This window comes from Camelina sativa, chromosome 17 (genome assembly GCF_030686135.1).
Source record: "Camelina sativa cultivar CO46 ecotype springtype chromosome 17, ASM3068613v1".
Classification (NCBI taxonomy): domain Eukaryota; kingdom Viridiplantae; phylum Streptophyta; class Magnoliopsida; order Brassicales; family Brassicaceae; genus Camelina; species Camelina sativa.
Window position 1 is genome coordinate 17,042,072 of NC_141896.1, and position 27,054 is coordinate 17,069,125.

A 27,054-nucleotide genomic window follows, 5' to 3' on the forward strand; every position below is an offset into this window, starting at 1 on the left:
TGACAAGAAGTTCCATTTGTGGAAAACGGAATGGTAACAACTCCTATGGTATGCTAGAAACCCACTTTTGTGAATTTATTACCATTATGACAACATAGTGGTAATCTTTTTATCCAAACTCGCATTCACACTTGACTTTGGCTCATTTTAGGCTTTTACAAGTAAACCGAGATTTTATTCATACCAAAAAGGACTTCACCGAAGTTTGGCATTTGATTGCGGGTTCGAGAGATGATCTCTCAGAGATCCATTAATTGGTGAGCCCAAATTGCGGGTTAAAAATGTAAATATAATCAAGAGAAATGACCTACTGGTTTAAAGAGACTTCCACAGTTCAACCCACATTTGAGAACAAGTTTCCACCTCTCTTCTGCTTATTAAATATCTTTATATCATCACCAAATGCTTTCTCTCTTCATATATGAGCCTATTTCTTACTACTTTTAAATAATATCCATCAATAAAACCATCAGCCAAAGCATTTGCTTCAGCTAACTTAGACTCACAAAGTCACAAATACATTTCTTAGAGCAAGTCACAGTCGCACTTTTATCATCCAAATGTTCTGGTTCCAAATACTATTAAAGTTTGAAGCCATTTCAATCTAAAACTAGAAACAATAAGTTTTTACTAGAGACCCTACCAAATCAAGTAACATAAGAAACATAAGAGGACCCGTATCAGGAAACACACTGAGATGTGCCCGTATTGTTTGTCATGTGGAAGCTAACTTCATTCGCGGAAAATCCAAAACAGGAGAAAACAAATTATTATGTAACAACAAAAGAAGCATAAAAAGTGTTCAACAGATGCTTCATAAAGAAACAGCCACAAAAATGGCATCATACCTCAAAAGCCCATAGATTGCTAAATCCAAAGAGTCTCCTCTTTTCCTATTTATGTGTCTTCATGGTTTCGTGAGGTCACGAGTGCAAATGTTTCAAAGGCACAGGGTTAATTATGTAAACAGAGTCGCGAACACGAGCCGAGCAATTGGAGTGGCTCGTGGCTCGCTCGTGGTTTTGTTTGCCTAAAACACACCATCGAGGGCCAATTACGAAAGAGGTCCTGCACGTGTACACGTGTCGTAGTACGATTAGTGGTTAAATAAAAGTCAATGGAGCTATACCAGGCTAATATGGTCAGATAGGTTTATTTTTAATATTTTTTTCTCCGAATTGGGCTTTTTACGGGAATGGATAATAAAAAAGAGAGATGCTCGATCTCCCCAAATTAGAGTAAACCCTAATCGTTTCTTCTGTAGCTTTCTCTCTCTCTCTCTGTTGAAGAAGAAGAATAAGAAGAAGAAGGGGATCAAGGAACCTTGAGTGTGTGTGTTAGCCGTCTCTTGACTTGTAGTTTTTTTTCTTTATTTCTCGTGAATCTCTCTCTTTGTCTGTGATTTCTTCGACAAAGAGAGACATAGATCGGATATGGCGGCTGAGAATACGGGTGCGAAATCGAGCCCCGGTGCGGATTCTTACGTTGGGAGCTTGATTAGTTTGACGTCTAAGAGCGAGATCAGATACGAAGGGATCCTTTACAATATTAATACAGATGAATCTAGTATCGGACTTCAAAACGGTACGATTTCGTTTTCCACTTCCGTTTTTGAATAATCTAATTAGATGCGTAGTCTGATTCCGGTGGTGTATCGCCCTGTGTTCTCTTTATAATTTGGTAGAAACTCAATTGTTTGGTTAGTCTTGTGAATTTTTGCTCCAATCTTGAACTGTTTTAGCTCGATTTGTAAGAGATGTTGTTCTTGTGCTTGGAATTCATGTAAATGAAGTGTTCATGTCTATAATCCAAGCTATTGAATTGTAATTGTGATGCCTTGAAACTATTGGTTGAGCTAGAAAGATTAGTCTTAAGTGGTCGATGGGGTAGTTTTTGGTGAGATTGATTTGTTCTGATCCCTGAAATTTTCTCCTGTGTGTAGTTCGATCATTTGGAACTGAAGGAAGGAAAAAAGATGGTCCGCAAGTTCCTCCAAGTGAAAAAGTTTATGAGTACATATTGTTCCGTGGAACTGATATCAAGGTATCCCGGGCAGGATTATGCTAATGCTTTCATGCAATTAGTTTATTAGTGGCGTCAGCCTCCACACTTTGGACTCTAATTGTTCTTGTTGTTGGCAGGATTTGCAAGTCAAAGCTTCTCCACCAGTTCAGCCTCCTCCACCTACTATAAATAATGACCCTGCTATAATTCAGGTGAATGTTAGAAATGTTGTAGGATATTATTTTCTGTGATTTTACAGTCAATTGATTCGTCCTCATTCTCCACTCTCTATTGTTTTGCAGTCTCACTTCCCTGGCCCGATTCCAACATCTGGTAGCTTGCCTTCTACCGCGAGTGGGTCACTGCCTGACATTAGTTCTCATAATGGACAACCTGGACAACCTGGACAACACGGGATGGGATTTCAAAACTCAATGCCTTTGTATCAGCCTAGTGGAAATCTTCCTTCATGGGGAGCATCGCCACAACCGCCAATGTATTGGCAAGGATTCTACACCCCACCTCCCAGTGGCCTTCCCCAATTGCATCAACAGTCTCTGATTCGACCCCCTCATGGGCTGCCAATGCCCAATTCTCTGCAGCAACCCCTGCAATATCCTAACTTTAATACCCCTCCACCTACTGGTCCATCAAATATGCAGGGTTCGAGCTTGCCAGAACCACCCTCGTCATTATTTCCTTTTAGTACTAGTTCTCAAATTCTAGCACCTAGTTCATTGCCTTTCCCTGCTCTACCACCTGTGACGCTGTCGTCAAGCCTGCAATCTACACTGCAATCAGCACCATCTCCTTCACTATCTTCAGAGATGGCACCTCCGTTACTCTCGAACAAAGCTCCTATTACTGCGCCTCCTACCCTACCGCAGGATACTAATGTGCTTCCCTATTCTCTATCAACCACTAGAGCCACAGAAGCAAGTCCTGGCCTTTCACTGCCGAACAAGCCTAGTGTAGTTACTGGTCCAATTTCTCAGCCGCAGGCAACACCATTAACATCTGCTCCTGCTGCTGGAGTTTCTAGTTCCATTAGCCAAGATAAGCCAAAACCTTTGTTGGTTACTCCTGGCCAACTGCTGCAGTCTGGATCCTCTGCAGTCTCTTTGTCCCCACCCTCTACAAATGTAGATAAAGATGTTGAGGTGGTCCAAGTATCATCATCAGCTGGGTTGGAACAATCTGTTCCAGTTACATCCGAAGCCCAACCTCCAATACTGCCATTGCCTTCCTCTGCGAGGCCAACTCAGAAGGTTTTATATTTACATATATTGCCAAATTTTTAATAGATATATCATGATATGATCTTACATTCGCTAATGTCTGAGATAGCTGGAATAACGTGTTACTGTTATAGCTGGAATAACGTGTAACTGTTATCTAATTGAAACTGTAGTAATGCTCATTTTATTTTTCCATACTATGTCTCTTTGCCTTTGTCAAAGAAGCATGAAAATCTCTAGGTTCTTTCCTTGGTGTAGTAGATTTTACCGTCAACCTATAAAGTCTTCTTGGTGATAACAGTTTTAACTGATTTGCTATTTCTTTTTTCTCAGCCAAACGGGCATTCTTTCCCAACTCATAATGGTTACAGGGGACGTGGAAGAGGAAGAGGAAGAGGAGCAGGGGTAATATTCTTCTCACTGATTTGTATAATGTGACGAGGCTTTTGTTTGTTTCTACCGAAGGAAAGATCCACTAGTTAAAAATATAATATGAACTATAGCCATGTATGCTAATAATTTTCCTTGTTGGCAGAGATCACACCAGGTAATGAAGTTCACTGAAGATTTTGATTTCACCGCGATGAATGAAAAGTTCAACAAGGATGAAGTATGGGGTCATCTTGGGAAGAGTTCTACCCTTGATGGTGATGAAGACGATGATTCCCCGATTGTAGATGAGGCTGAGCTGCCTAAGATCGAGGTCAAAGTAAGTGAAGTAGACTTATAAGCCAATCAAGTAAAGCCATTATGTTCCCTTTCTCTGGTCTCATACACATTGTTAATTGATGTAGCCTGTTTACAACAAAGACGACTTTTTCGATAGCCTCTCATCAAACAACATTGACCGAGAGTCCCAAAATGCAAGGCCTAGGTTCTCAGAGCAAAGAAAACTAGATACTGAGGTACGATCTATATATTTCCACAGTCGAATAGCATACTGGAACTAGTCCCCTCTCGTTTCTGGTGATACTTAATTTTCCAGTATCTTGAGAGAAACTGATTGACTAACAAACGGTGTTGGTAATGATTCCAGACATTTGGTGAGTTCTCGAGATTCAGAGGAGGTCGAGGAGGGCGTGGTGGTTATGGTCGAAACGGTTATTCACGGGGTGGTTATGGTGGCCGTGGTTATGGCGGTTATGGTGGCCGTGGTGGTGGCGGCGGTGGCTATGGATATGGTGGGCGTGGCCAGGGGAGAGGCGTATCAAATCGTACTTCCTAAAAAGGTCTGCTATAAAGGGTTCTAAAGACTCAAGAAACCCAGTGGGAGCTCGTGCTTTCGGTATGTGTGGCAATAAAACAAAAAAAACCATGAGTCTTGTGTAATGTTTCTGTTAAACCCCCTTGTGTGGTTTTCGAGTGTATCAATTTGATTTCGGATCTTTGTTTTAAGACTTGGTAATAGCGTCTTTCTTCTTATATTCAATCAATGTTATTTTGCACTTTTGTAGACTTCCCGTTTGGTGCTATGAAATGTTTATTTTTATCTCAATAGCTTCTTGATTATTGTATAAGTGTTTAAGCATGGTGGGTTACCCTGGACTTAAAAAGTCAACATTTTGACTATGAGCACAGTACCAGCAGCCTTAAATGTTAAATCACATGGGCCGTATAAAGAGAGAGAGGTCTTTATACGGAACGGAACCATAAATGTCTTTTTTGGTTTCATAAAACATCTTCTTGTCGGCAACTCTCGGAGTCTGAGAGACTGTACTCTACTGTGTACGACTACTACTACTCAACTTTGAAGAGACATAATTAGAATGGGAAGTGTGGGTTCTTCAAGACTATCACTGGTCTTGTTTGCGAGACTCTCCGGTTTAGTAATTGCAGTTTCGGTTCTGTACTGGGCTCTCTTCCTCCCTGGTCAAGACTTCGGCTACTCTGTAATCATATCACACTCCTTGCTCTCTTTGATTTCAATAGGATCTCAAAATATCTAATCAAGAGTTTATAATTATGTAGACTCTCCATCCTCTGCTGATGGTGATTGGCTTCATTCTTGTAAGTGGAGAAGGTAGTGATGATCATCCCTCTTTATGCTCTTTTGATGAAGATTTCCTCCTCTTTTCTTTCTTGAATATGTTAATCAAGAATCTGGGGGTTTTGTGATCTGCAGCGATTCTAATACACAAATGGTTACCTGGTTCAAGGAAAACGAAGAAAGCAGTACATCTATGGCTACAAGGAGTGGCATTGGCCTCTGCTGTGTTTGGGATTTGGACAAAGTTCCATTACCAACGTGGAGTATTTGCCAATTTCTACAGTCTCCATTCTTGGATGGGCTTACTCTCTGTTTCTCTCTTCGCTGCCCAGGTTCGTCTTTTTCTATTTCCACCTACCAATATTATATTTTCATTTTATTCTATAGATATAATACTATTAAGCATCTGACATGAATTTTTTAATGCATCATCGAAAAAGAAGTAGATGCTTTCCAAGTCTTTTAAAACGTATATAGTATGTTTTAAAAGTGCGGATTACACGTTGCTGTCATTATAATTTCTTTCTCTTCTTTTGAAATGTTTGCCATCAATAATGCAAAGAATGGACAAAGGAAGAATTATATAGCCACTTGGGATTAGTTTCTGATTTGTTACGGAAGCTAAAGCTGACAAGATTCCCCTAAAAGACTATTAAAGAACCAGTCATGACTGTTACTTCAACCTATGCTCTTATTAATTATGTCCTACATAGTTTATTGCTGAAGTTCCGGTGTTTATTAATTGTAATTTACAGTTTCTTAAGAAAATGTGAAACTGAGGCGTCAAGTTATCAGCATTTACGAAAAGGCCTTGTTAACTCTAGAGTTAGTGAGACCAGTTTTGAAGATTTAATAATAATGACGTTGTGTTGCAGTGGGTGACTGGGTTCATGAGCTTCTGGCATAGAGGAGAAGTACGAACAACAAGAACCACGTTTCTTCCATGGCACGTCTTCTTTGGACTCTATACATACGGTCTAGCCATTGCCACCGCAGAGACCGGACTGCTTGAGAAACTGACGTTCCTTCAGACTAAGAGGAACGTCCCCAGACGCGGTTCTGAATCAATGACTGTCAACGGTCTAGGACTTGGCTTGGCTCTACTCAGTTGCATTGTTGTAACTGCTGCTGTTTTGCCAAAGTATCAGAGCCATTCTGGTAATGAGAAACTTGTTTATTCATCTCAAGATCGTCCCAAATGTTTGTCTTCTTGAGTTTTCTTTCTTTCATTACTTTGTTTGTATTGGATCTGGGGATAAACTACACATCTTTGGTGTACAAAAAAGAACAAATTAGTTCTTCTAAAATGTATTACCGCATTGTGATGATCAGACTTCTGTCCAAAAACTTGGCTCCTCCAACCTTTCCTTGAATCTGAGACGGTAAATTAATCACCCGTCTTTGGTCCCCGGCTTCTATTAAGAGCTCAGAACCTCCTCTGTACTGCAAATTCAGCAAGAAAACCAAAAACCATTCTCAGTTCTTATTTCCATATGTGAACAGAAGAATTCTGCAGGCAATCACATTATGCCAGTACAGAGATAGCTTTACAAATGTAGGTGAGAGTCTGAGGGAGATGAGAAAGCTTTTTACCTGGTACAGTTTGATTTCAGATTTGTCAAACCCCGGCATGAAAAGAGTCACCAGTTTCTTTGCTGCATCAAACGTTACCGTTGTTGTCAAGCTGCTTCCATTCCTTACTGTTTCAGAAAGAAGTTCCCGGATACTCGCATTCGCTTGGTCCAGCAGTATTTTGTCCCAATCCAGACCATTTATAGTAAATGGAACCGATGCAGAAGCAAAGGGTAGAGGCAAAAAATCTTCTTTTGGTGTTTTGCTTGTCAGATGAGAAGAAGAAATAGCAAACGCACCAGAAGCATGAGATCCTGCTTGTACTGTACAACCCCAATACCGTAATGCAGCTTTAACAGACATAGGATTGTTTGGGTCCATTACAAGGAAACTCCTGAATCTCTCTGGATCTCTCCAAGCAGAAGCGCCAGTCTACATTTTGCAAAATTCCATATGTGATTTAGGAACAAAAATTAGTTTGAAGACACTGAGTTATGGGATAACAGATCACCTCCAAGAAACGTTCCAAAGTATCCCACATGGCAGGAGTTGTCATACCATCGAAAGGAGACTTATTGCCGCTTACGTTCATTGACTCATCAACAAATCTCATAATGGAAGGACTTGTTAGCCTCCCCAAATCTGTCTTCTCAGCCAAACTTCTCAGATATTTCACATACAATCTGCAAAAAAGCAAACTTCCTTAAGGGCTACAAGAATACAAGAAGGGAAAGAAGCAGAAGCCAAAAAAAAAAAAAAGCAAAACATAAAAGAGACCTTGTTTTGCTGCTTAGACCAATCATCCGAAGAGTTTCCTCAGTGCTAATGCCATCGTAAATCACAACGTCAAAATTCTTCCCCTTGTGGTTCTTTCGGGTTGCTTGCCTAAAGAAACCAACAAGCCTCTCGAGTTCAAGCATAGAAAAGATTGAATCCATCCCTGGAAGCACACCTAGCTCTTCACCAACCACCTACTACACATCAATAGCCAAAGAAAAACAAATTAAGACTCAAAATCCCAAATATATTTTTCTCTCGAAACTCGCAGATACGAAGTAGTGTGTCACATACCTACCCCTTCAAGAACCCCTTGGGTCATATTAAGTCGAGCGTCTGCTTGCTTCAGCTGTTTAAGAGGTTCTAGAAGCATCTGCAGTGTTTCAAAGAATCGTCGTTAAGTAATATCAAACCCTGAAACAGACATAAAGCATACGAAGAAGATGGAAACAAGAACAAAAAGGAACGCACTTTTGTGGTTTCAAGCCTAATGACAGAGAGATTGTCGTTGATCAAAGTAGGAGTATTCCCAATCTTGGTTCCAAGGAGGAAATCAGCAGAAGGGTCTTGATTTTGTACCACTAAACATGTACTCAATCCAGCCAATGCGTAATGCTATTAGCAAAACCATTCCCCCTCAAAAAAAATTAGTTAGCAAACAAAACAACAACACATAATTCAAAATTCTAAAGACAGCAAAAACATCAAAAAAATCTAAGCAGAGTGATCAGATCAATACAACAACACTCAATTCTAAACATTATAGGATACAGAATTCAATGCCGAGTAAATTTCAGTACTTTCGTCAAGATTGATGAAATGCAATGAGAAAGAAATCATAAAAATGCCTTCTTTTATCATATATAAATACCTGAGCGGCGAAAATAGCGGCGGTGGTCTTGCCGGAGCCGCCTTTTCCGAGAAAGGTGACGAATTTGGTATCGTTATCATCTCTCGAAGATGTTGCTGCCACCACATAAGCTGATCGACGCTTCTTGGAGGATGAAACTGGTGATTCCGTCCGCATAAAATTCAGAGTAAGGCTTGAGCATGTAAGAGAAGAAGCTACCAAAGACACCATTTTTTTGTTTTTGTTTTTGGTAAATTCAAAAAGATCAGATTTTCGCCGGAGAGCTCAACGAACTAGAGCCGCTTGTAATAAAAGGCGTTACAATATCGGAACTGACACATCGACACACACAATTCACGTTTGCGTTCTACTCATCCGATTAATTTTAAACGCCCTTCGCGTTTTCAAACTGCTTTTATTTCACGTCTAAATATATTAACAATTTGTTGTTATTTTTAAAAAATATTACCGACATTGACCATAAGAAAAAAAAGAATTAGCTTACGTGTTATTTATAAATCCGCGAACGCGTTGGAAAATATATATATCAACACGGCAACGTTTTGCTGAGGTAGAAAGAAGATTCGTTACCTGTGAATTTACCAAGTCTGTTCAGTTTTCACCAAAGAAGATTTTGTTTGCGATTGAACATCACAGAGGAGGAGGAGATTACGAAGATCGATTTGATCAATCTCGATTGAAACAAGATGGTACGTCTTATATCGTTTGCTCAATTCATCGTTAATTTGGTCTATAAGTCAATTGGGGGATATGCTATATTTTGATCTTCTGCTTCTCGATGGTTGTAAAATTGGGGATAAACTGTGTTTGCTCGTTTTAATGGATCCCCGTAGCTCTAAGTGCTTAAGATTGATTATGTCTGCGATTAGTATGAGTCTCTTTTGGGAATTTTAGGGTATTCGCATTCATCGGTGCTAGGATTTGGTTTCTAGGTTTTTGTTCACAAGGGTTTGTTATGAGTAATTTTTATCTTTTTTTCCAATTGATTAGGATATGGTTCGTCGGTAATTTGCAAATTTTTCTGTATGATTTGTCTAATCGAATCAATTGTTTGCGTTCTGTAATCTGTATTATATATACTTTTCTCCTATCTGGTTTGGTGTTTTTTCATTGTTTTCAGTTTCATGTGTTAATTCTTTTCAATTTGTTTCCCGTGTGTTTGCAGTCGACTCTATCAGCTGCCAGGGCGGATAACTTTTACTATCCCCCGGAATGGACTCCAGATCAAGGTTCCTTGAACAAGTTTCAAGGACAGCATCCTCTCAGAGAGAGAGCAAAGAAGATAGGCGAAGGGATTTTGGTCATTAGGTAAATTTATATATAATCAAATACTATTTTTATTAGCTCATCATTGCAGTGACTGCCTTAGTTCCCAAGTTGTAACATTGGAAGAAAAGATGCTACTTACTTTTTGGCTGAATTCAAACTAGTTGTTCAATTGGTTGCTTCTGTGATCCATGAAGATGAGGCTAAACCAAAGTTTAACATCAAACTATTATGATGTTTATAAGTAGGAAAAAGTGTGTATTAGGCTTGAGTTGTTGTCAGTGAATTGGCATGGCTCGATGTTAAAGTCTTTGCCTTGTGTAATTTCACTTGATTATTGATCAGAAGCTTTGTTTTTGTTGAATTGGCAGCAGGGTACTCTCACTTTGGTTAAATTTTTCATACGTGCTTTTATTTTGTGTTCAGGTTCGAGATGCCTTATAATATATGGTGTGGTGGCTGCAATTCTATGATTGGCAAGGGTGTTAGATTTAATGCAGAAAAGAAGCAAGTTGGGAACTATTATTCTACAAAGGTATGATTGAGAGTCCTTCTTTTATTGATGATCACTTACTTTTGTCCCAAAAAATATTTGATTGCTCAAATACATGTACGTTGCATTGTATATTCTCTTTTCGCTTGCTATGAAACTATGGCTGAGGTTTATATCTTATCATGGTTAGATATGGAGCTTTGCAATGAAATCACCGTGCTGCAAACATGAGATAGTCATACAGACTGATCCTCAGAATTGCGAGTATGTAATCACTAGTGGTGCCCAGAAGAAGGTCGAGGAGTATGATGTAGAAGATGCAGAAATCATGGAGCTCACTGCTGAGGAAGGTTGGTTTCCATCTTTCTACTACAAGTTTGCATTTAGAAGCTCTATAGGCCTCTAAATAGCTTATCCTTGTTATTTGTTCTGTCTAACTATTCTTGACATGCTTTTGGATAAACTTGTGCAGAGAAGGGAAAGCTTGCAGACCCGTTTTATCGTCTAGAGCACCAAGAAGTAGATTTGCAGAAGAAGAAAGCAGCAGAACCGCTTTTGGTCCGTCTCCAGCGAGTCTCTGATGCAAGACATGCTGATGATTACTCTATAAACAGAGCTCTACGTGCACAACTTAGGGTTAGTTCCAATTTGCAAGTTTCGCTCTGCTTGCAATATCGATTCCTCTGTTCTAACTTTGTTCTCATTTGCCAGGGACACAGAAAACGTGTAGCAGAAGAAGAGGCTGCCTCAAGGAAGATAGGTTTGGGGATACGACTTCTTCCAAAGAGTGAAGAAGATATTAAAGCTGCATCAAACGTGAAATTCAAAACCAAGTTTGACAAGAACCGAAAGGACAAACGAGCACTAATCCATGCATCTTCCATTTTTCCCGAGTCATCTTACTCGATGTCATCATCGAGCAAGAAAAGAATGGAGTTAGAAGCAAAGAGAAGGAAGATAAGCGCAGCATCAGCGTCGAGTCTATTGAGAGGAGGTTTCAAAGCTTCAGCATTGTCTAAAACACCATCAACAAGCAAATCTAAGGTTTCATCAGTTTCTGTAAGGAAGCTGTAGGTTTTTGTTTTAGCAACGTGTGCTTGTATCGTTGAGAAGAAAAACCAATGTAAGAAACACAAAAAAAAAGTGACAACTTATTATTATAAGATGTTTCTACGTTTGGGAAATTGAATTTGATCCCGACCTTTTTGGTGTCAAACCAATTAATCTGTTGAAATCAGAGAAAAAAATGTGGAGGAGATGATGATGAAAATAATATGTTTGGTTTTTGGATAAATTGATTATTAATGTAATTTATAATAAATTGTGTCGCATATCATCATTTTATTAACCAACCCATCCTTCTCCGCTTCTTCACGACGACGACACACGGCAGGGCTGTTTCTTCCCGGCTGAGGTACGGATCCATCGATTTCTTGTTTATTCCATGGAGTGAATTTTTGTGTGTTTACGGTAGATTTTGATAGTTTATGCATAAAACGAAGAATCTGATTTGTTTTTTAATTTCATCTATGGTTGTAGAAAAATAAAATGTCTAGTAAGGATATGCAAAACCTTCCACCACTTCCAGATATGCAAAGCTTTCCACCACTTGCAGATATGCAAAACCTTCTACCACTTCTTCCAGATATGCAAAACCTTGTAGAACTTGCAGATATGATAAGCTTTCCAGTACCTCCAGAAATGCAAAACCTGCCACCTCTAGATATGAAAGACTATCCACCACCTCCAGATATGAAAACATTCGTGGAGACGACGGCACGTTATGTAGCGGAACACGGGTCTGAGAAGGAGAAGTCTATCATTAACGCTAAACTCCATGATGAAAGCCTCAACTTCAACTTTCTGAAGAGCTCAGAAGATCCCTTACACGGATATTACAAGCAAAAGCTCGCTGAACACCTTTCTGAGAAACAAGAAGAAGATGAAGAAGAAGAAGCGTTCTTCACATTGATCCAAGAAAAACAAAAAAAAAACAAAAAAAAGAAGAAGATGTCGGAGCTAATCATCACGATGCTACTGAGAAGAAGAAAGTTGTTGTACTTGAGCCTCTTACCGAATACTATAGAGCTAATCTTGATGATGATGATTATGATGATGATGATGATGGTAAAGTTTGTCTGCCTGATCTCCTGGAAGTCAGACTTCCTAAAGGGATGAAGCGCAAGGAGTTTGAGACTATGAAGCTCACAGCGCAGTTAGCAGCTTGGTATGGTAACCGTTTTTGGCTGCCTTTGAGAAAAAGAGGAGCTGGGTTTGAGTTTACCAATCAAGATAATCGCTACTTCCCACGTTTCTTTCGGTTTGTTCTCGAGTATTCCATAGTATTTCCGCCCCCTAAAGATTTGGAAGAAAAGATGAGCAACAGTGACGCTTATGCAGCAGCCGTTCAGGATGGTTTTTTCCTTCTTCTTCAGATGACTTCTCTCCAGGCGTTTCGATGGTGGGAAGGAGGGGTGATGTCATTGGTTAATTGGCATGCTTCTCTTGAGAAAGATTTTGCTAACATGGAGCATGATGATGATGAACCTGAGCCAAAGACAAAGACACACACGTTTGATGAACCAGCCACCCTTGTTCCGAAAGACCAGTTTGATCTTGCTCAACACCCGGTGATGTTTTCATTTCTTCGGGCTCTTACTAGCTAGATACGTCTTTGTCTGAGTTGTTTGTTGTTGTTTTATCTAATAAATTATGACTTGGTACATTTTTCAGGGTTCAGCTCCAATCAAGGTTTCTGTTTCCAATGCCTTTGACATCACACTGCAGTCATTATCGCAAAATGTGGCGACTTTGAAGGAGAAAATAGCTGCGGCGATCCAAATTCCACCACACAGGAGGTTGAAGTTAACTGGAAAAGCCGGGGTGTTAGAGGACGACAACATGTCACTTGCACATTACAATGTGGAAGCAGGAGACAACCTTACTCTGTCCTTGTGTGAGAGCGAGAGAGATCGGTACGGACATGTTGTTTCAAATCTTTCTTTTAAATAATTCTTGTTAAGTTTGTGTTTGGATATTGGCAGATTGTTCTTTGTTTTTTTCGATACTCTATGTCATGTGCAATCTCTTAAAATGCGTCTTTTAAATAAGTCATATATAGTGTGATACTCATATGGTCATTTTTAGTACTGTCTCTATGTTAGTGTTGCTACGAGACATCATTCAAAGCAGGTTTAAACCAGCAACTTACGTGTCACATCCCTCTCGTTCAAGTATATAATCATTGCTCCTTCTCCTTAATCGTGTGTTTTTCTTCTTTGTGAACTCTAAATGATACTATGGTGATAGTAGCTTCTTATTTGTATTTTTGAGAAGTCTATTTTCCCCACCAAGCCACTAAGTAGACTGCTGCCGTGTTGAGTTAGCTCTGATGTTATCTCCTAATATTCCTCTGATTTATATATCTTGATTTATATTAATGGTTCGATTCATTTGACATTGGTAAAGGTTTGGGCCTAAATGCCAGTATTGACTTATTCATTGGAGAACCAAACTACGCAACTCTGTAGTGATGAGACAGATAATTCTGTTAGATCATTTCGTTCATTCTGTATGCCTTTCGATATTAGATTATGGGGTTAGCATTTCCTTAATCTCTCAGTGCACACTTGCAAAGAGTGATCTCTAATTAACCTCCAAATAAAATATTTTATACAGAGTGAAATGGGTAGTTATTATACTTTTATCTTTTAAGTGAGCAAGGTATCTATGCCGTGAGACACGAAAAAGCAAGAGCCGGTACTTACATTGGTTCGTTATTTTTAAAAAACTTTGTATTGTTTTGTACTTGATACATGACTCCACTTTTAGGATAAGTGGATTTGATTAAATTTCCTTCTAATCATTCTCTAAAGAAAATATTGGCTAGTTGAGAAACTGCAAATTCAGGCAAAAGGAAATGTTATTCTAATCATTCTATCTTTGTTGAATCTATGATACCAACGCCTCAAGATCCCTCCCCAACGCTGCAGTTTCTGGGTGAAGTGGTTTATCACAGTAAAATCATTCTAAATATGGACATTCAGAAAGGTTGGAACTACTTTGGCTATTGTTTTGATTGTTCAAACTTTTATGAGAATGTTGAGGATAAGGCGTGGATACTAGAGGGGTTAATGATTTTTATGATTTTTATGATTTTAATGGATTTGGAAATCCAATCAAAAAATCATTTGTTATTCAATAATTAATTTTTAAATATTTATCAAAATCATGTGTTATTGCTTATATGATTTATAAATAAAAATTTCATGTTATTCGGTTAATGATTTGATTTTAGATTAAAAAAAATTTACATTATGTTTTAATTGAATGGATTTAAAAGTGAAATATAGAAAGATTCAAATTCATGGATTAAACATGTTATTTCAAAATTCATGTATTTTGATTTTTATAATTTTACAATTCTATATGAATTTACAAATCATTCATCCAATAACATTTAAAACTATGATCTAGAATGAAGATGCATAATAAAATAAACAATGTATCTACCTCCAAGTGAAGCTTATAGGCTGTTATTGGATAACATTTTCCAATCCAAAACAAAACAAAAACAAAAAATGATCTCAATTGTCTAGAGTTAGCAGATACATCAATTTTGAAAAGTAAATCAGCCCGAGCAGTATCGATTGCCATATGCTCCACTTGCATCAATTGCCATAAGCTGCTGTTGGATATCTACCTTGCTTGCAAAAAGCCTCCAAGTTTTTGATTTGACTGCTATAGATTAAACTAACAACTACGAGAGACAACTAAATAAAAATATATATTAAAAATGACTAATGATTTAGAATCTACAATTGTGAATTAATTTCAAAAACCGCTGAACAAAAACAAGAATTTTCCTACTAAAAATATACCAAAAACAATGTTCACAATCACATGTAATTATGTTTAAAAATCGTCTTCAAGTGTATCGTGTCCATAGCAATAAGGGGAAAACTAACAAGTATGAGTCCAATTCTTGTGCAAAATTAGCTCTATTATATAGAGCTAATTCTAAGTATAAATTCATTCTTATATAATTTGGCTATATATGTTATATATAATTACCTTTAATGTTTCTTTGTTTTGGACTAAAATACAATTAACCCTGTTCAAAATCATAATATTAATATAATTAGGAATCCAATTCTTATATAAGTTGTATTGGTATAATATTATCAGTTTGTCGTGTTATATACACAATCGTTTACACAATAATATTTTTTAGCATGTACAAGTACTAAAAAATGGATATATTTAATCTCATGAGTTGAGAATAATGATTAGGGTTTGCATACATTCATATATGAAATAGATTTCCTAAACTAATTAGATACAAACATATAAATATTTATATATAATAATTGTATAATATTTGATAATAATTTAGAGCGCTCAAAACTCAATATGTGTGAAGGTGGATGATAAAACACTAATGGCTTTTTGTCTTCTTCAATATTTGGATTTAAAATATAATTTAATACATTCTCTGGAAAGTGAGAAAGTCCACCAAATTATGTCGCATAGTATCATAAAAGTACATTTATAAATAAATAAACATCATTAAGCCAATCCTTTATCTCTGTATGATTATAATATAAGGTAGTACGTATTACTTAATTAAATAATTAGAACCACGGAAGAGATCATCCTAACCGTTGATCTATACGACAAGCGTGTACTTGTTACGATAGAAGTCAACGCAAAGTCGTCGAATTTATGCGGACCGAGTCACACTCAATAAATGCCCTCACACTTCCAAAAAGAAAACATAAACAGGCGCCTCTCTCTCTCTCTCTCTCTCTCTCTCTTCTTCTCCACTTCCCAGTTATATTTCGCTCGGGACGAGATTTTATTGTCTCTCAAAATCTTTTATTAAAAAGAAAGAAAAAAAAAAAAGATTTTAACACTTTATTTCGTACTTAAGCGAAAACAGTAGTAGTATTAATCCCGGACTCGAGTTTTGAGAATATCCTTACTTTGCAATTGTATCCATTTAAGCGTCTCGAGAGCGAGAGAGACTTGTCTAGGGTTTTCCCGATTCTGCTTCTCTGATCTTTTTCTTCGTCAAGCTCCCATGGCTGGGTAAGTACTTTTCTCTTTCGATCTCGCTCTGGATTTTGGCTAGTTCATGGTTTTTTGAGTTGAGACTCAAACCCTAAGTACGATTCCCCCCCCCCCCCCTCCCGATTGCAATTTTGAAGTAGAAACAAAAAAAAAAAGTTTGAATCTTTTTAGTTTTTGTTTGCGTTTGTGTATCCATGGAGCTTTGTGATTTTAGTTTCTCCGATGTCAAAGCTAAGCGCGAAAGGGTTTTAATTTGAAATCTGCATTTGGGTCTTTCATTTACACTGCTACTAGCTTTTTTTCAAGAAGGGATTTTGTTTTGAAGTTTCCTGTTGTATGATGCTAATTTGATTGATGAGCTTGAAGTTCATACCTTTTTAACTGCTGCTGCTTAGTATCTATACACTACAGTATGTATGTATTTCAGTGTCTGCACTCTTATCAAAGTAGAGATATCCAATGTCCTTACCAAATATGGTGGAACAGATTCCATATTTCAGGCTGTCTTTGTTCCTTAAGTACAACAGGAACAAGTATTCTGCTAAATATAGATTCTGGTAGACATAATAATGTCTGATTTTTCAGGATTTAGTTTTGTTTTTATGTGACCATGTCTTCTTTAACCTGCATTTTGGTAATGGCATTGTGTTGCTATCATCTCTCTAATGTTTGGAACTACTGTCTTGACCAATGGTTGCTCTTTTTTTTACTGTATGTAGACGATCATGGCTAATCGATAGCAACCGGATTGCAACAAAAATTATGAGTGCATCGGCTGGTTCTGACCCTCGCAAAGTTGTGTGGAAAAGCAATCCTACAAGACATTGTCCAAACTGTCGACATGTCATTGACAACAGCGATGTATGCTTTGCTCTTTTGTTTCATTTGTCGATTATTCTCTAATATCGTATATCTATGTAGTTGTTGTAATATTGACTAGTTTTTGTACATTTTCAGGTTGTTGATGACTGGCCAGGCTTGCCTCGAGGTGTGAAGTTCGATCCATCTGATCCAGAGATCATATGGCACTTGCTAGCAAAATCTGGTTTATCAGGTTTAAGTTCTCACCCATTCATCGATGAGTTCATCCCAACTGTCAATCAAGATGATGGGATCTGTTACACTCATCCTAAGAATTTACCAGGTTAGGCAATGCAGGTTTCTTCTTTCTGTTTTCAGTCATCAACTTCTTTCTGTTTTCAGTCATCAAAGATGTTCCGAAGTTCATTTTATCTTAAACTTAAATTGAAAAAAAAAATACAGGTGTTAAGAACGATGGAACAGTGTCCCACTTCTTTCATAAGGCAATCAAAGCCTACAGCACAGGAACTCGAAAGCGTAGAAAGATTCACGACGACGATTTTGGCGATGTGCGCTGGCATAAGACAGGAAGAACGAAACCGGTTGTGTTGGATGGTGTTCAAAGAGGGTGCAAGAAAATTATGGTTCTTTATGGCGGAAAAGCCGTGAAAACGAACTGGGTGATGCACCAATATCACTTGGGAATAGAAGAAGATGAGAAGGAAGGTGATTATGTTGTTTCTAAGATATTCTACCAGCAGCCACAGCAGCTAGTTGTCAAGCAAGGTGATAAAGCTGAGCAAGAAGTCTCTGAGGAAATCTTTGCTGTAATGAATCCAACAGTGGATCCTGTTACTCCAAAAATGGTTACACCTGAGCCTCAACATGCTGTACAACTTTGTTCTGATTCTCACTTTGCAAATGACTATGTTACTCCCCATAGCTATGTTACTGCCCAAGATGTTTCTCTTGCTGAGGTAAAATTCTTTTCGTTTGCTTTCTATTGACAAATCCTTGTGCTAGTCTAGTCTGAGAGCATTGTGATTACCATAGGTGGTGTGGTTTGTCGCTGTTGTGATAATTCAGCAGCTATAGTTGAGACGGTTAGCCACATAATTAGTGATGAAAATGAAAAGGAAGTTTAGGCAGAGGGAGTTGGGTATTCAGGATTATTCTATGGTTTAGGATTGAGAATTGGGTTGAGGGTGGAATATACTCTTAAAACAAGTAACAAGTAGAAGCTCTTGCTGTAGTGAATAAAGAAGGAGTGTGCTGGTTGGAGTTTTTCACATTCCTGTGTAATCTAACACCTTATTGATATTGCACTAATTGACATTATGTCTTTTGTTTCCGGTACCTTAGACATCTGAGGTAATGTATATGGAAGATGAGGTCCAGAGTAGTCAGGCTAATCTTGAAAGACCAAGTTCTGCATATGAGCCTGAGCCTGAGCCTGAACCTGGACTTGAAAACGGAGCAAAAGAAACAATAGATGATAAAGAAGAGCAGGAGAAGGATAGAGATGATGAAAACGAAGCTGAGGAACAGCCGACTTGGTTTGACAGCGGATATCAGTTTATCTTGAACTCGCAACAGCTTGTGGAAGCCTTGTCTCTTTGTGATGATATCTTGCTAGTGGGATCACAGGACAGGGAAGAGAACACAAACAGTGGAAGCTTAAAGGATAAACAACCATGTTTTGCAGATTACGCACACCTAGGAACAGAAGACTTCAAACGAGACCTGGAGGAATGTCAGAAGATCGTTCTTGATCCCTCCAACATAGAGCTCGATACTCCACCTGAGTTTCGTCTGAGCCAGCTGGTAAAACTTCCCTCTTTCTACTTCAACTTTTTTACATGCAATCAGCAGGTACAAAAGCCTAATGGGTTTTGGTTATGTCTGTATAGGAATTTGGATCACAGGACAGCTTTCTCGCCTGGGGGACCGGAAAGACTGACTGACTTAACAAAATCTACCACGAGCTCAAGGCTATGGAACTCATTGATATTTTTTGGTTGGCAAAACAGTGCCAAGCTCTTGTTGTAATATGGTAGTTTCCTCGAGGGATTGATTCGAACTTGTTTCGGTGTTTTTTTTTGTTTTCGGATTGATTAGAACTACTTTGGAACGTGTTTTCTGATCTAATTTGCAATGTCAGTATGTAAATATGATGCTTTTGAAGAGTTTTATGAGACCCAAGGATGTATGAATTATATATCTACAACTTCACTAGGAAACTTTCTTACCGAACTCATGTTTCTTGCTTAACAGAAGGTCCAAAACCAACCTAGCCATCTTGGCCATTTCTTATGTAAAACGCGACAATTGACAAGGCACTTTTTGTATGTTTAGCTTCCCATCGGCAAGAAGGTAGTAAACCTAGACTAGAAACAAACAACAACGTTGTGCTTGTTGAACACCTGCCTGCAAATGGAAATGTATGTGTCAAAGAAATGGGCTGGGCTTGAAAGCCCATTGAATAATTAGACATAAGTCAATGGAACTCAAGAGAAAACCGGGGGGTTGGTGAGTTAGACCGGGGTTTTGTTTTCTTATTGTACTTTTTTTTAGAGGGAAACGACAAGTAGACGGAGTCACGGATTCAGAGACTTTAATATGTTTACATTTACACCCTGAACGCGTTGTCTTCTGACGACGATTTACAGTAACTAACTACTAACCACGTTGCTCTTTTATTCTTTCACTAAATCACTCCAAAATGTCTAGTTAAGGAATAAGACTGACCCGGAAAAAATATTAATTCCAACCGAATTCAGAGTGGGCATCATGATCACAACTTTTTTTCCGTCATTAGAGATAGAGTTTATTTCTAGTTAAATCAAACTAGGATTAGATAATAGGTTTTTGACTTGGTGGTTACCCAACTAAAACTGAATTTTCAGATATGTAGCAGTGAAAAAGAAAGTTAAAATGATTGGTTGGGGTTTAGTTAGATTTACCGGTGAATTTTAGGTAGTGAATGAATATTTTGTCTGATATAGTGCATGGTGGTGGTGGCCACGTCACGGTGGTGACTAGTATAATATTTACTTCTCCCACTGACGTAATAGTTAAGTAAAGTAAGTAACTCCTTTCTTTTACTATTTTAATTGCCTCTTCTCGCGAGACACTCTCTCACTTTTACAATTTTACCACTATCTTCTATATCTACTCGTTTCCCGTGTGTAATAAATACACTGTTAGTGTTACTGTTACTGTATTATTCCAATGGCATTACTACAAAACAAAATAGGACTAATCAGGTTTATTTAAAAACAATTAGTCAAAAACAGAATATTTAAAAGAGAAAAGATAGTAAAAAGCGGTCCATAAATACAGAGAAAAAGTGAAAACTTAAAGTCAGCCAGAAGTGTGTAAATGTCCTTAAATGACTCAACTCAGTCCACCCGCTAATCTCGCCCTTCCTCCTTCATCCTCTTCTTTTTTTTTTTTTTTAATTGTTGACAAAATTGGTTTCTTCTTTCAAATCACAGTCGTAGTACCACCACCACCATCACATTACATGCTTCCCTTTACTCTGCACTCTCTCAATTCCATCTAATTCCCAAAATGCCCTTATCTCCATCTTCCTCCTTCTACCTCTTTCTCTCCTCCATCATCTTCCTCCTCCTCCTTCCCCTCTCTCTCTCCTCTCCATTCAGTACGTCACACTCCTTATCTCTATCTCTCCGTCTAGATCTGACTAATGATTAACTGAACTCATCCTCTGTTTTTCTTATGTTGCAGATACATCTTTCTTCATTGACTGTGGAAGTCCCGAAGGTTCAACTGACGCATTCAACCGCACATGGCTCCCCGATCAATTCTACACCGGGGGAAGCACCGCCGTCGTCTCCGAGCCTCTTCGATTCCATCAAATCGCCGAGAAAACCATCAGGTACTTCCCTCTCTCCTTCGGCAAGAAGAATTGCTACGTCGTTCCTCTCCCTCCTGGTCGTTACTATCTCAGAACTTTCACCGTTTACGATAACTACGACGGTAAATCTCATTCCCCGTCCTTTGATGTCTCCGTCGAAGGCACGCTCGTTTTCTCCTGGAGATCTCCTTGGCCTGAAGGTTTCCTTCGCGACGGCTCTTACTCTGATCTCTTTGCCTTTATCGGTGACGGTGAGCTCGATTTGTGCTTTTACAGCATCGCTACTGATCCTCCTATTGTTGGTTCTTTAGAAGTCTTGCAAGTTGATCCTTCTTCCTACGACGCCGACGGGACTGGTCAGAATGTTCTGTTGGTTAACTACGGGAGGCTCTCGTGCGGCTCGGATCAGTGGGGTCCTGGGTTCACTAACCACACCGATAGTTTCGGGCGGTCGTGGCAATCCGATGAAGATTTCCGATCGGATGATTCGAAATCGGTGGCGAGGTCGTTGTCTACGGTTGAGAAAATCAAAGGAGTGAATCAGGCGCCTAATTATTTCCCGATGAAGCTTTATCAAACGGCGGTTACGGCTTCTGGTGGTGGTGGTTCTTTGGTTTACGAGCTTGAGGTTGATGCGAAGCTTGATTACTTGCTTTGGTTTCATTTCTCTGAGATTGATTCTACTGTGAAGAAGGCTGGGCAAAGAGTGTTTGATCTGGTTGTGAATGATCAAAATGTGAGCAGAGTTGATGTGTTCCATGAGGTTGGTGGATTTGCTGCGTTTAGTTTGAACTATACTGTGAAGAATCTGAGTAGTACGACTGTGACTGTGAAATTGTCGTCTGTTTCCGGTGCACCGATCATTAGTGGGCTTGAGAATTACGCTATTGTTCCTGCTGATATGGCTACAGTGCCAGAACAAGGTATGTCAGATTTATAGGGATACTCTAACACTGTTTTTGGTGGATAACAACATTTATGTTTTTTCTTGATTTGATTTGAATTCTGAGAATAATAGCCTTGAGCGAAACTGGTTCGTTTTTTTTGCAGTCACTGCTATGAAAGCATTGAAGGATTCACTACGTGTTCCTGATAGAATGGGTTGGAATGGTGATCCATGTGCTCCTACTAATTGGGATGCTTGGGAAGGAGTCTCATGCCGGGCAAACTCGCAAGGATCTGCTCTTGTGATCTTCCAAATGTGAGTTTCATGGATGCAGACAGTAACCAGAACTGCCTTGTCTTAACTTGATTAAGGAAAGCAAATAACTTGATTAAGGGTTACGAATTAAATTGTTTATCTGGAATTTTGTGTCTCGGCATTGTCATAAGCTTCCAGCACTTACTTGGAATAGTGTTAACTATAGATAGTAACTGCATAGATAATATTGCCTTATTTGGTGCTCATTATTATGTCTGCATTGTGGTTTTCTTACTATTAATATGTTATCATGTAATGCTTAATATAGAGAGTTGTCTCATACTTCTATACTTGTTTCAGAGACCTTGGAAGCCAAGGCTTGAAAGGATTCATCAGTGAACAAATAAGTCTGCTGACGAATTTGAATAGCTTGTAAGTATCTCAACTATTGACTTTGTTTATCTATCTCAGATTTCGTAGCTCTTCATAATGCATTTGAATTGTGATTTTGCTAAAGAGACGCAAATTAACTCGATTATCTCATATTCTTTGGGAAAAGGCATTTATGGATTTTTCATTTGTTTTCTTGCAGGAACTTGAGTTCAAATACCTTAACTGGTCAACTACCTTTGGGTCTTGGGCATAAATCCCTTGTGAGTCTGTAAGTTAACATACCTCGGTCCATCATCAGTTGCCAAAATTTTATCATAAATGCATCAATGGAAATCTTTTCAGCTTGTTACTGCTTCAAGTTGTAGATAATTTCTTTTAAATACGTACGTTTAAGATGACAATGAAACAATGATATTAGAGTGGGAGGATGGTTTAGAGAAACCAAAGAAACAATTCTGGCTCGGTACATTTGTGTTTATTGTTTGCCTATTTGGATTGCAGTGACTTATCAAACAATCAGCTCACAGGACCAATACCTGAAAGTCTGTCCTTGTCAAGCTTAAAGCTCGTGTAAGAAGCTGCTTCATAACATTCCTTTTAACGTAACTGTTCTGTGTCAATATTTTTTCTCTATTCCATGTGAAAAAACAACCACTATCTATGTAAGAGACAAGGAAATAATGATTCATGGTAACACAACTATATTGGCATTTTCATTTTTTCTATATTAGATGATTAATAAGTAGAGGATGCATAACAAGGTTTTGATGACAACCATCTTTATTGACGTTAACATGAACGCTGATTGATTTATCTATGATGTGTTTTTAGGCTTTTGAATGGCAACGAATTGCAAGGAAAGGTACCAGAGGAGGTTTATTCAGTTGGTGTTCATGGTGGAATCATCGAGTAAGTTAAATTTCAAAGTCCGCATGGAATTATATAGTCTATATTAGTTTCATCAATGGCAAATTACCTTCCTTTTTATTATCAATGGCTTTGTTCTTTGATCTATAAGCTCACACTCTACAACAATCTCCTTCTTTTTTACAGTCTCTCTGGAAACAAAGGATTATGCGGAGTACCATCGCTTCCGTCGTGTCCACTACTATGGGAGAATGGCCACTTATCCAAAGGGGGTAAAATAGCCATAGCCATATCTTGTGTTGTGTTTCTCATTCTGGTTCTCCTAGTCATTTACTTGTGTTGCATCTGGAGAGGAAGACATGATTACGACTTTGCACCTCCCCACGATTTGACATGTAAGTAAAATTCCTCAAAATTGAAGAAGATGAAGGACATTTTTGAATCTTGATCTCTCTCTGAGTCTTTGTATGTGTGTTGTTGCAGCGCTAGCAGCGAAGAGAAACAGATACCAGAGGCAAAAGTCTTTAATGCTACTGGAAATGGAGAGCCAACACGCGAAAGGAATGCCCACACTGCCCCTGAATTCGCAATAGCCGAGAATGAGAGGTAGGAAGAGATTTGACTTGGACAGAACAAGGGGATGAGATGAGGATTAGAGATTTTATGTGTAATTAGTATATGAAGCATTACTCCTCAAGAAGACTCCCCAACAAATAACAATGAAGAGGGGGCAATCAATGGATCAAAGAGTGTGAAATTATTCCCCAAAAGAGTAAGAACTCAATCTCCCTTCATCGTATTTTTGGTCTCTCTTAGATAAATGAAAATATTAATTGATACACATTCTTACTTACGCCCTTCCCTGTATCTGTGTTGCATGTATCATACTGTTCCCTTTTGTTTCGAGGTCAATGGATATCAACACATGTGGATTAACCAAACTTGTTTCTATAATGAAAGTGAATTAAAATTAACAACAATGAAACATCCAATGATTTTTCCCTGGGTTCGAAGAGCTTTTCCTTCTTGGTTGGTTTACAATGCTACTGTTTCGGTAATCTACTTAATAAAATGGGCACCATATCAGCCCATAACAGTAATTTCAAGTTCGACCTCGACCTTCCCAATAAAGTTGCAAATATATTGATCAAAAAAACCGGGACACTTCTCTTTCAGCAGAAATATTTTATTGGTTATTTCTTCCAAATATATCACTGAAACTGAGAAAGAAAATCACAAAAGAATACAAGAACCTTCTTTTAACACTAATAAAATCAGAAGAAACTTAAGGTTAACTCTATCAGTGTTAAAAGAAACTTAAGATTTAACCTACTTGAATGAGGTTTAAACTTAAGTTTTAAACTAATAATCTTCTGATTTTAAACTAACACTGAGATTCAATAAAGGTAACAATATAATTTTAATTAATATTAGACTAATAAATTTTTAGGGGGAGTGTGGGCATTATTTAAGCTTTCAATTAGGGTAACACTATAATTTTAATATTAGACTAATAAAAATTTTAAAAATAAATTATTAAATTCTAAAAAATATTTTCTCTCTCTAATTAATTATGGACGAAAATTACTAATTAATTTTTAAAAATTGTAAACCAATAAGAATTTTGAAAACTAAGATTTTATTTCTAAATTGTTTTGAATTATCAAATAATACATATGATAAATAAATATGTATATTTTTCTGCATATGTTGTAATTTGAATTTTTTTTAAACGAAGATATATTATTCAATCTGTAAAAAAGTGTGTTTTAATATTTCATATTGACCCGTTGGTAAAACTAAATTTACGTGGTTGATAAATTAATAAATTTTATTTGTTCACAATTTGCTCACAATTAGAATATAATAATTAATGCTTTTAATATTTCACAAAATAATGATGCAAATACAACAAACAATATAAAATGGTAATATACATTAGACAAATTAAAATATTATAACCATACTAATCTCCAATGCATCTTCATGAATTATGAATATGTTTCCTTTATGTGTGGTGGTTGATAGATTGGTGTCTTTATGATTTATCTTTTACATGTTGATCAAAATTTTAACGGATAAGTGAGGAAGTTTGTAGAGGAATTCCAAAATCCCTTTTATTCTGACTTTAATATCAGCCACATTTGAGTGTAATCTAGTTTCTTGCACTCACAATCTGACAATCTGTAGCTTGTACTATTAATTTATGATATTTGTTTATGCTAATCCTGCTAGCATTTGATGGCCTCGGAGGCAAGGTATGATCTTGATGTAGACATGTTGATCTTGGCAAGACAGCAAGAGGTATGTTTTTCTTAATTGTTTATTTTGGTTGAATTCTAATCACTGCAAAAAATGGCAGAGTCAAAGATTGAACCTTGATCTTAAATGGTCTCTTCTTAAGATCAGCCTCGAAGAGAAGCAGATGCTAAAGAAGCAGTTGTTACGTAGGACACGTAAGTTGCAATAATACAAGGAGTCATATAATGGATAAATGAACTTTGTTCGAAGAATAGTAAAAGAGTCGGTCCACCAGTATCTTTGCGGAATCGATGAACTTCAGAATGTGTGCGAGGCTTTGGTCAGCGTAAGCAAATGCAGCTCTTTGCCCGTCAAAAATGTCTATATTTTATATTTTATATTTTCCTGAATACTAATCAGATTTTTTTTTATGTATAGTTACTCAAGGAGGTGGATTTTGAAGGATCAATCAGATTAATGAGATTTGACTTGGACAGAGCAAGAAGATGAGGATTAAAGATTTTTTTATGTGTAATTAGTATACGAAGCATTACTCCTCAAGAAGACTCCCCGCACAAATAACATCGAAGGAAGGGCAATGGATCAAAGAGTGTGAAATTATTCCACAAAATAAAAGTAAGAACTCAATCTTCCTTCATTGTAATATCATTTTTGTTGGTCTCTCTTAGATATGATAATATTAATTGATAATTTCTTACCTACGCCCTCCCCTGTATTTGTGTTGCATTCTTGCTTGTATCATACCACATTGATGTTCCTTTTTTTTTTAGGTTTAATGGATATCACCAATTCACCATATATGGATTGACCAAACTTGTCTCTACAATTGTAACAAGAGTGAAACATCCGATGATTTTTTCCTGGGTTAGAAGAGCTTAGAAAATGGCAAAGACTACTGTAAATCACTGATGCTTACGATTGGTGTTCCTTCTTGGTTGGTGGTTTATGATGCTTACTGTTTCCAACTACTGTAAATCACTGATATCTGTTTAGTAAATGGGTCACAGATCAGCCCATAACGGTTCTTCTTAATCAATATATTTTCATCACTCTTAACGTTTTTTGTTTAGCGTATGTACTAACTACGTACTAAGTGATATTCTCTCCTGACAAAGATGAGCTGCAAAGTTTGTCAACTGACCCCGTGAGGTGATAATTATTGACAACCTTTGTTTTAAAACTTATTTTAATTTTTTTTTGGTTTTGTTTAATTATTAAACAATGTTCTGACTTTTGTTATACTCTTACGACCCCGAGACTTTGTATACTTGTCTCCATTCGATATCATCTACTCGAGATGTTGTTTATGTTTATTTGAATGAAAGTTAACGATAATACTATACTGTCATATAAGTTGTTGTTTTTCATCATGTTTATTTATAGTTGTCTTGGCTTTCGCAAAACCCATCTGTCTGGTTTGACTTGTAACG

At 37.6% G+C, this 27,054-nt stretch overlaps 7 protein-coding genes across 11 annotated transcripts; 6 read left to right on the top strand and 1 right to left on the bottom strand.

Annotated features, from left to right (window-relative positions):
* The first annotated feature begins 794 nt into the window (after positions 1–794).
* LOC104756948 (protein decapping 5) lies at positions 795–4,737 on the top strand. The gene is made up of 8 exons (XM_010479614.3): positions 795–1,584; positions 1,943–2,043; positions 2,142–2,216; positions 2,307–3,272; positions 3,576–3,647; positions 3,778–3,951; positions 4,037–4,147; positions 4,279–4,737. The coding sequence occupies exons 1-8, from the start codon at positions 1,434–1,436 to the stop codon at positions 4,465–4,467; spliced, it is 1,839 nt and encodes a 612-aa protein (XP_010477916.1). The 5' UTR covers positions 795–1,433; the 3' UTR covers positions 4,468–4,737.
* Positions 4,738–4,861: 124 nt separating this feature from the next.
* On the top strand, positions 4,862–6,576 carry LOC104756947 (putative transmembrane ascorbate ferrireductase 4). The gene is made up of 4 exons (XM_010479613.3): positions 4,862–5,131; positions 5,211–5,262; positions 5,365–5,561; positions 6,105–6,576. Exons 1-4 carry the CDS (start codon positions 5,009–5,011, stop codon positions 6,441–6,443), a joined length of 711 nt encoding a protein of 236 aa, XP_010477915.1. The 5' UTR covers positions 4,862–5,008; the 3' UTR covers positions 6,444–6,576.
* Positions 6,389–8,833, bottom strand: LOC104756946 (ATPase GET3D, chloroplastic). Of its 4 annotated transcripts, none has more exons than XM_010479612.3 (7): positions 8,450–8,833; positions 8,050–8,193; positions 7,877–7,951; positions 7,579–7,772; positions 7,313–7,484; positions 6,823–7,233; positions 6,389–6,672 (listed from the first exon to the last, which is right to left on the bottom strand). In XM_010479612.3, the coding sequence occupies exons 1-7, from the start codon at positions 8,657–8,659 to the stop codon at positions 6,541–6,543; spliced, it is 1,338 nt and encodes a 445-aa protein (XP_010477914.1). In that variant the 5' UTR covers positions 8,660–8,833; the 3' UTR covers positions 6,389–6,540. The 4 variants fall into 4 exon arrangements, with proteins under 4 accessions (XP_010477914.1, XP_087351999.1, XP_087352001.1 ...); XM_087495873.1 differs by having other exon boundaries at positions 7,579–7,775; positions 7,873–7,951; positions 8,450–8,813; XM_087495875.1 differs by having other exon boundaries at positions 7,579–7,775; positions 8,450–8,784.
* Positions 8,834–8,970: 137 nt separating this feature from the next.
* Positions 8,971–11,392, top strand: LOC147923902 (uncharacterized). Its single transcript, XM_087495876.1, has 6 exons — positions 8,971–9,138; positions 9,615–9,757; positions 10,142–10,250; positions 10,399–10,558; positions 10,681–10,844; positions 10,920–11,392. The coding sequence occupies exons 1-6, from the start codon at positions 9,136–9,138 to the stop codon at positions 11,280–11,282; spliced, it is 942 nt and encodes a 313-aa protein (XP_087352002.1). The 5' UTR covers positions 8,971–9,135; the 3' UTR covers positions 11,283–11,392.
* A 364-nt stretch (positions 11,393–11,756) lies between these two features.
* On the top strand, positions 11,757–13,220 carry LOC104759435 (uncharacterized). Its single transcript, XM_087496567.1, has 3 exons — positions 11,757–12,109; positions 12,157–12,838; positions 12,942–13,220. The coding sequence occupies exons 1-3, from the start codon at positions 11,757–11,759 to the stop codon at positions 13,218–13,220; spliced, it is 1,314 nt and encodes a 437-aa protein (XP_087352693.1).
* Positions 13,221–15,959: 2,739 nt separating this feature from the next.
* Positions 15,960–19,299, top strand: LOC104756943 (SUPPRESSOR OF GAMMA RESPONSE 1). The gene is made up of 6 exons (XM_010479610.3): positions 15,960–16,298; positions 17,000–17,141; positions 17,238–17,424; positions 17,544–18,058; positions 18,444–18,905; positions 18,992–19,299. The coding sequence occupies exons 1-6, from the start codon at positions 16,291–16,293 to the stop codon at positions 19,043–19,045; spliced, it is 1,368 nt and encodes a 455-aa protein (XP_010477912.2). The 5' UTR covers positions 15,960–16,290; the 3' UTR covers positions 19,046–19,299.
* Positions 19,300–20,440: 1,141 nt separating this feature from the next.
* LOC104756942 (receptor-like protein 4) lies at positions 20,441–24,342 on the top strand. Of its 2 annotated transcripts, none has more exons than XM_010479609.3 (9): positions 20,441–20,745; positions 20,832–21,884; positions 22,012–22,162; positions 22,463–22,534; positions 22,695–22,763; positions 22,997–23,065; positions 23,327–23,404; positions 23,549–23,757; positions 23,846–24,342. In XM_010479609.3, exons 1-9 carry the CDS (start codon positions 20,655–20,657, stop codon positions 23,953–23,955), a joined length of 1,902 nt encoding a protein of 633 aa, XP_010477911.1. In that variant the 5' UTR covers positions 20,441–20,654; the 3' UTR covers positions 23,956–24,342. The 2 variants fall into 2 exon arrangements, 1 of the variants encoding a protein (XP_010477911.1); XR_015586963.1 differs by having other exon boundaries at positions 20,447–20,745; positions 22,695–22,755.
* The last annotated feature ends 2,712 nt before the right edge of the window (positions 24,343–27,054 follow it).

What these genes read in the sequence shown, in the direction of transcription:
- LOC104756948 (XM_010479614.3), top strand. Translation starts at nt 1,434, where the DNA reads ATGGCGGCTGAGAATACGGGTGCGAAATCGAGCCCCGGTGCGGATTCT. An exon ending in GAAGAGGAAGAGGAGCAGGG is followed by an intron (nt 3,648 to 3,777) that starts GTAATATTCTTC and finishes CCTTGTTGGCAG; the next exon opens with AGATCACACCAGGTAATGAA. An exon ending in AAAGAAAACTAGATACTGAG is followed by an intron (nt 4,148 to 4,278) that starts GTACGATCTATA and finishes TAATGATTCCAG; the next exon opens with ACATTTGGTGAGTTCTCGAG.
- LOC104756947 (XM_010479613.3), top strand. Translation starts at nt 5,009, where the DNA reads ATGGGAAGTGTGGGTTCTTCAAGACTATCACTGGTCTTGTTTGCGAGA. An exon ending in GTCAAGACTTCGGCTACTCT is followed by an intron (nt 5,132 to 5,210) that starts GTAATCATATCA and finishes ATAATTATGTAG; the next exon opens with ACTCTCCATCCTCTGCTGAT. An exon ending in CATTCTTGTAAGTGGAGAAG is followed by an intron (nt 5,263 to 5,364) that starts GTAGTGATGATC and finishes TGTGATCTGCAG; the next exon opens with CGATTCTAATACACAAATGG.
- LOC104756946 (XM_010479612.3), bottom strand. Translation starts at nt 8,659, where the DNA reads ATGGTGTCTTTGGTAGCTTCTTCTCTTACATGCTCAAGCCTTACTCTG. An exon ending in CCGCTATTTTCGCCGCTCAG is followed by an intron (nt 8,194 to 8,449) that starts GTATTTATATAT and finishes TTTTGCTAATAG; the next exon opens with CATTACGCATTGGCTGGATT. An exon ending in CTGAAATCAAACTGTACCAG is followed by an intron (nt 6,673 to 6,822) that starts GTAAAAAGCTTT and finishes CTGAATTTGCAG; the next exon opens with TACAGAGGAGGTTCTGAGCT.
- LOC147923902 (XM_087495876.1), top strand. An exon ending in GGAGCTCACTGCTGAGGAAG is followed by an intron (nt 10,559 to 10,680) that starts GTTGGTTTCCAT and finishes AAACTTGTGCAG; the next exon opens with AGAAGGGAAAGCTTGCAGAC. An exon ending in CTCTACGTGCACAACTTAGG is followed by an intron (nt 10,845 to 10,919) that starts GTTAGTTCCAAT and finishes CTCATTTGCCAG; the next exon opens with GGACACAGAAAACGTGTAGC.
- LOC104759435 (XM_087496567.1), top strand. Translation starts at nt 11,757, where the DNA reads ATGTCTAGTAAGGATATGCAAAACCTTCCACCACTTCCAGATATGCAA. An exon ending in CCCTTACACGGATATTACAA is followed by an intron (nt 12,110 to 12,156) that starts GCAAAAGCTCGC and finishes AAGAAGATGAAG; the next exon opens with AAGAAGAAGCGTTCTTCACA. An exon ending in TTGATCTTGCTCAACACCCG is followed by an intron (nt 12,839 to 12,941) that starts GTGATGTTTTCA and finishes TACATTTTTCAG; the next exon opens with GGTTCAGCTCCAATCAAGGT.
- LOC104756943 (XM_010479610.3), top strand. An exon ending in TCATCCTAAGAATTTACCAG is followed by an intron (nt 17,425 to 17,543) that starts GTTAGGCAATGC and finishes AAAAAAATACAG; the next exon opens with GTGTTAAGAACGATGGAACA. An exon ending in AGTTTCGTCTGAGCCAGCTG is followed by an intron (nt 18,906 to 18,991) that starts GTAAAACTTCCC and finishes ATGTCTGTATAG; the next exon opens with GAATTTGGATCACAGGACAG.
- LOC104756942 (XM_010479609.3), top strand. Translation starts at nt 20,655, where the DNA reads ATGCCCTTATCTCCATCTTCCTCCTTCTACCTCTTTCTCTCCTCCATC. An exon ending in GCTCTTGTGATCTTCCAAAT is followed by an intron (nt 22,163 to 22,462) that starts GTGAGTTTCATG and finishes TACTTGTTTCAG; the next exon opens with AGACCTTGGAAGCCAAGGCT. An exon ending in TTGTCAAGCTTAAAGCTCGT is followed by an intron (nt 23,066 to 23,326) that starts GTAAGAAGCTGC and finishes ATGTGTTTTTAG; the next exon opens with GCTTTTGAATGGCAACGAAT.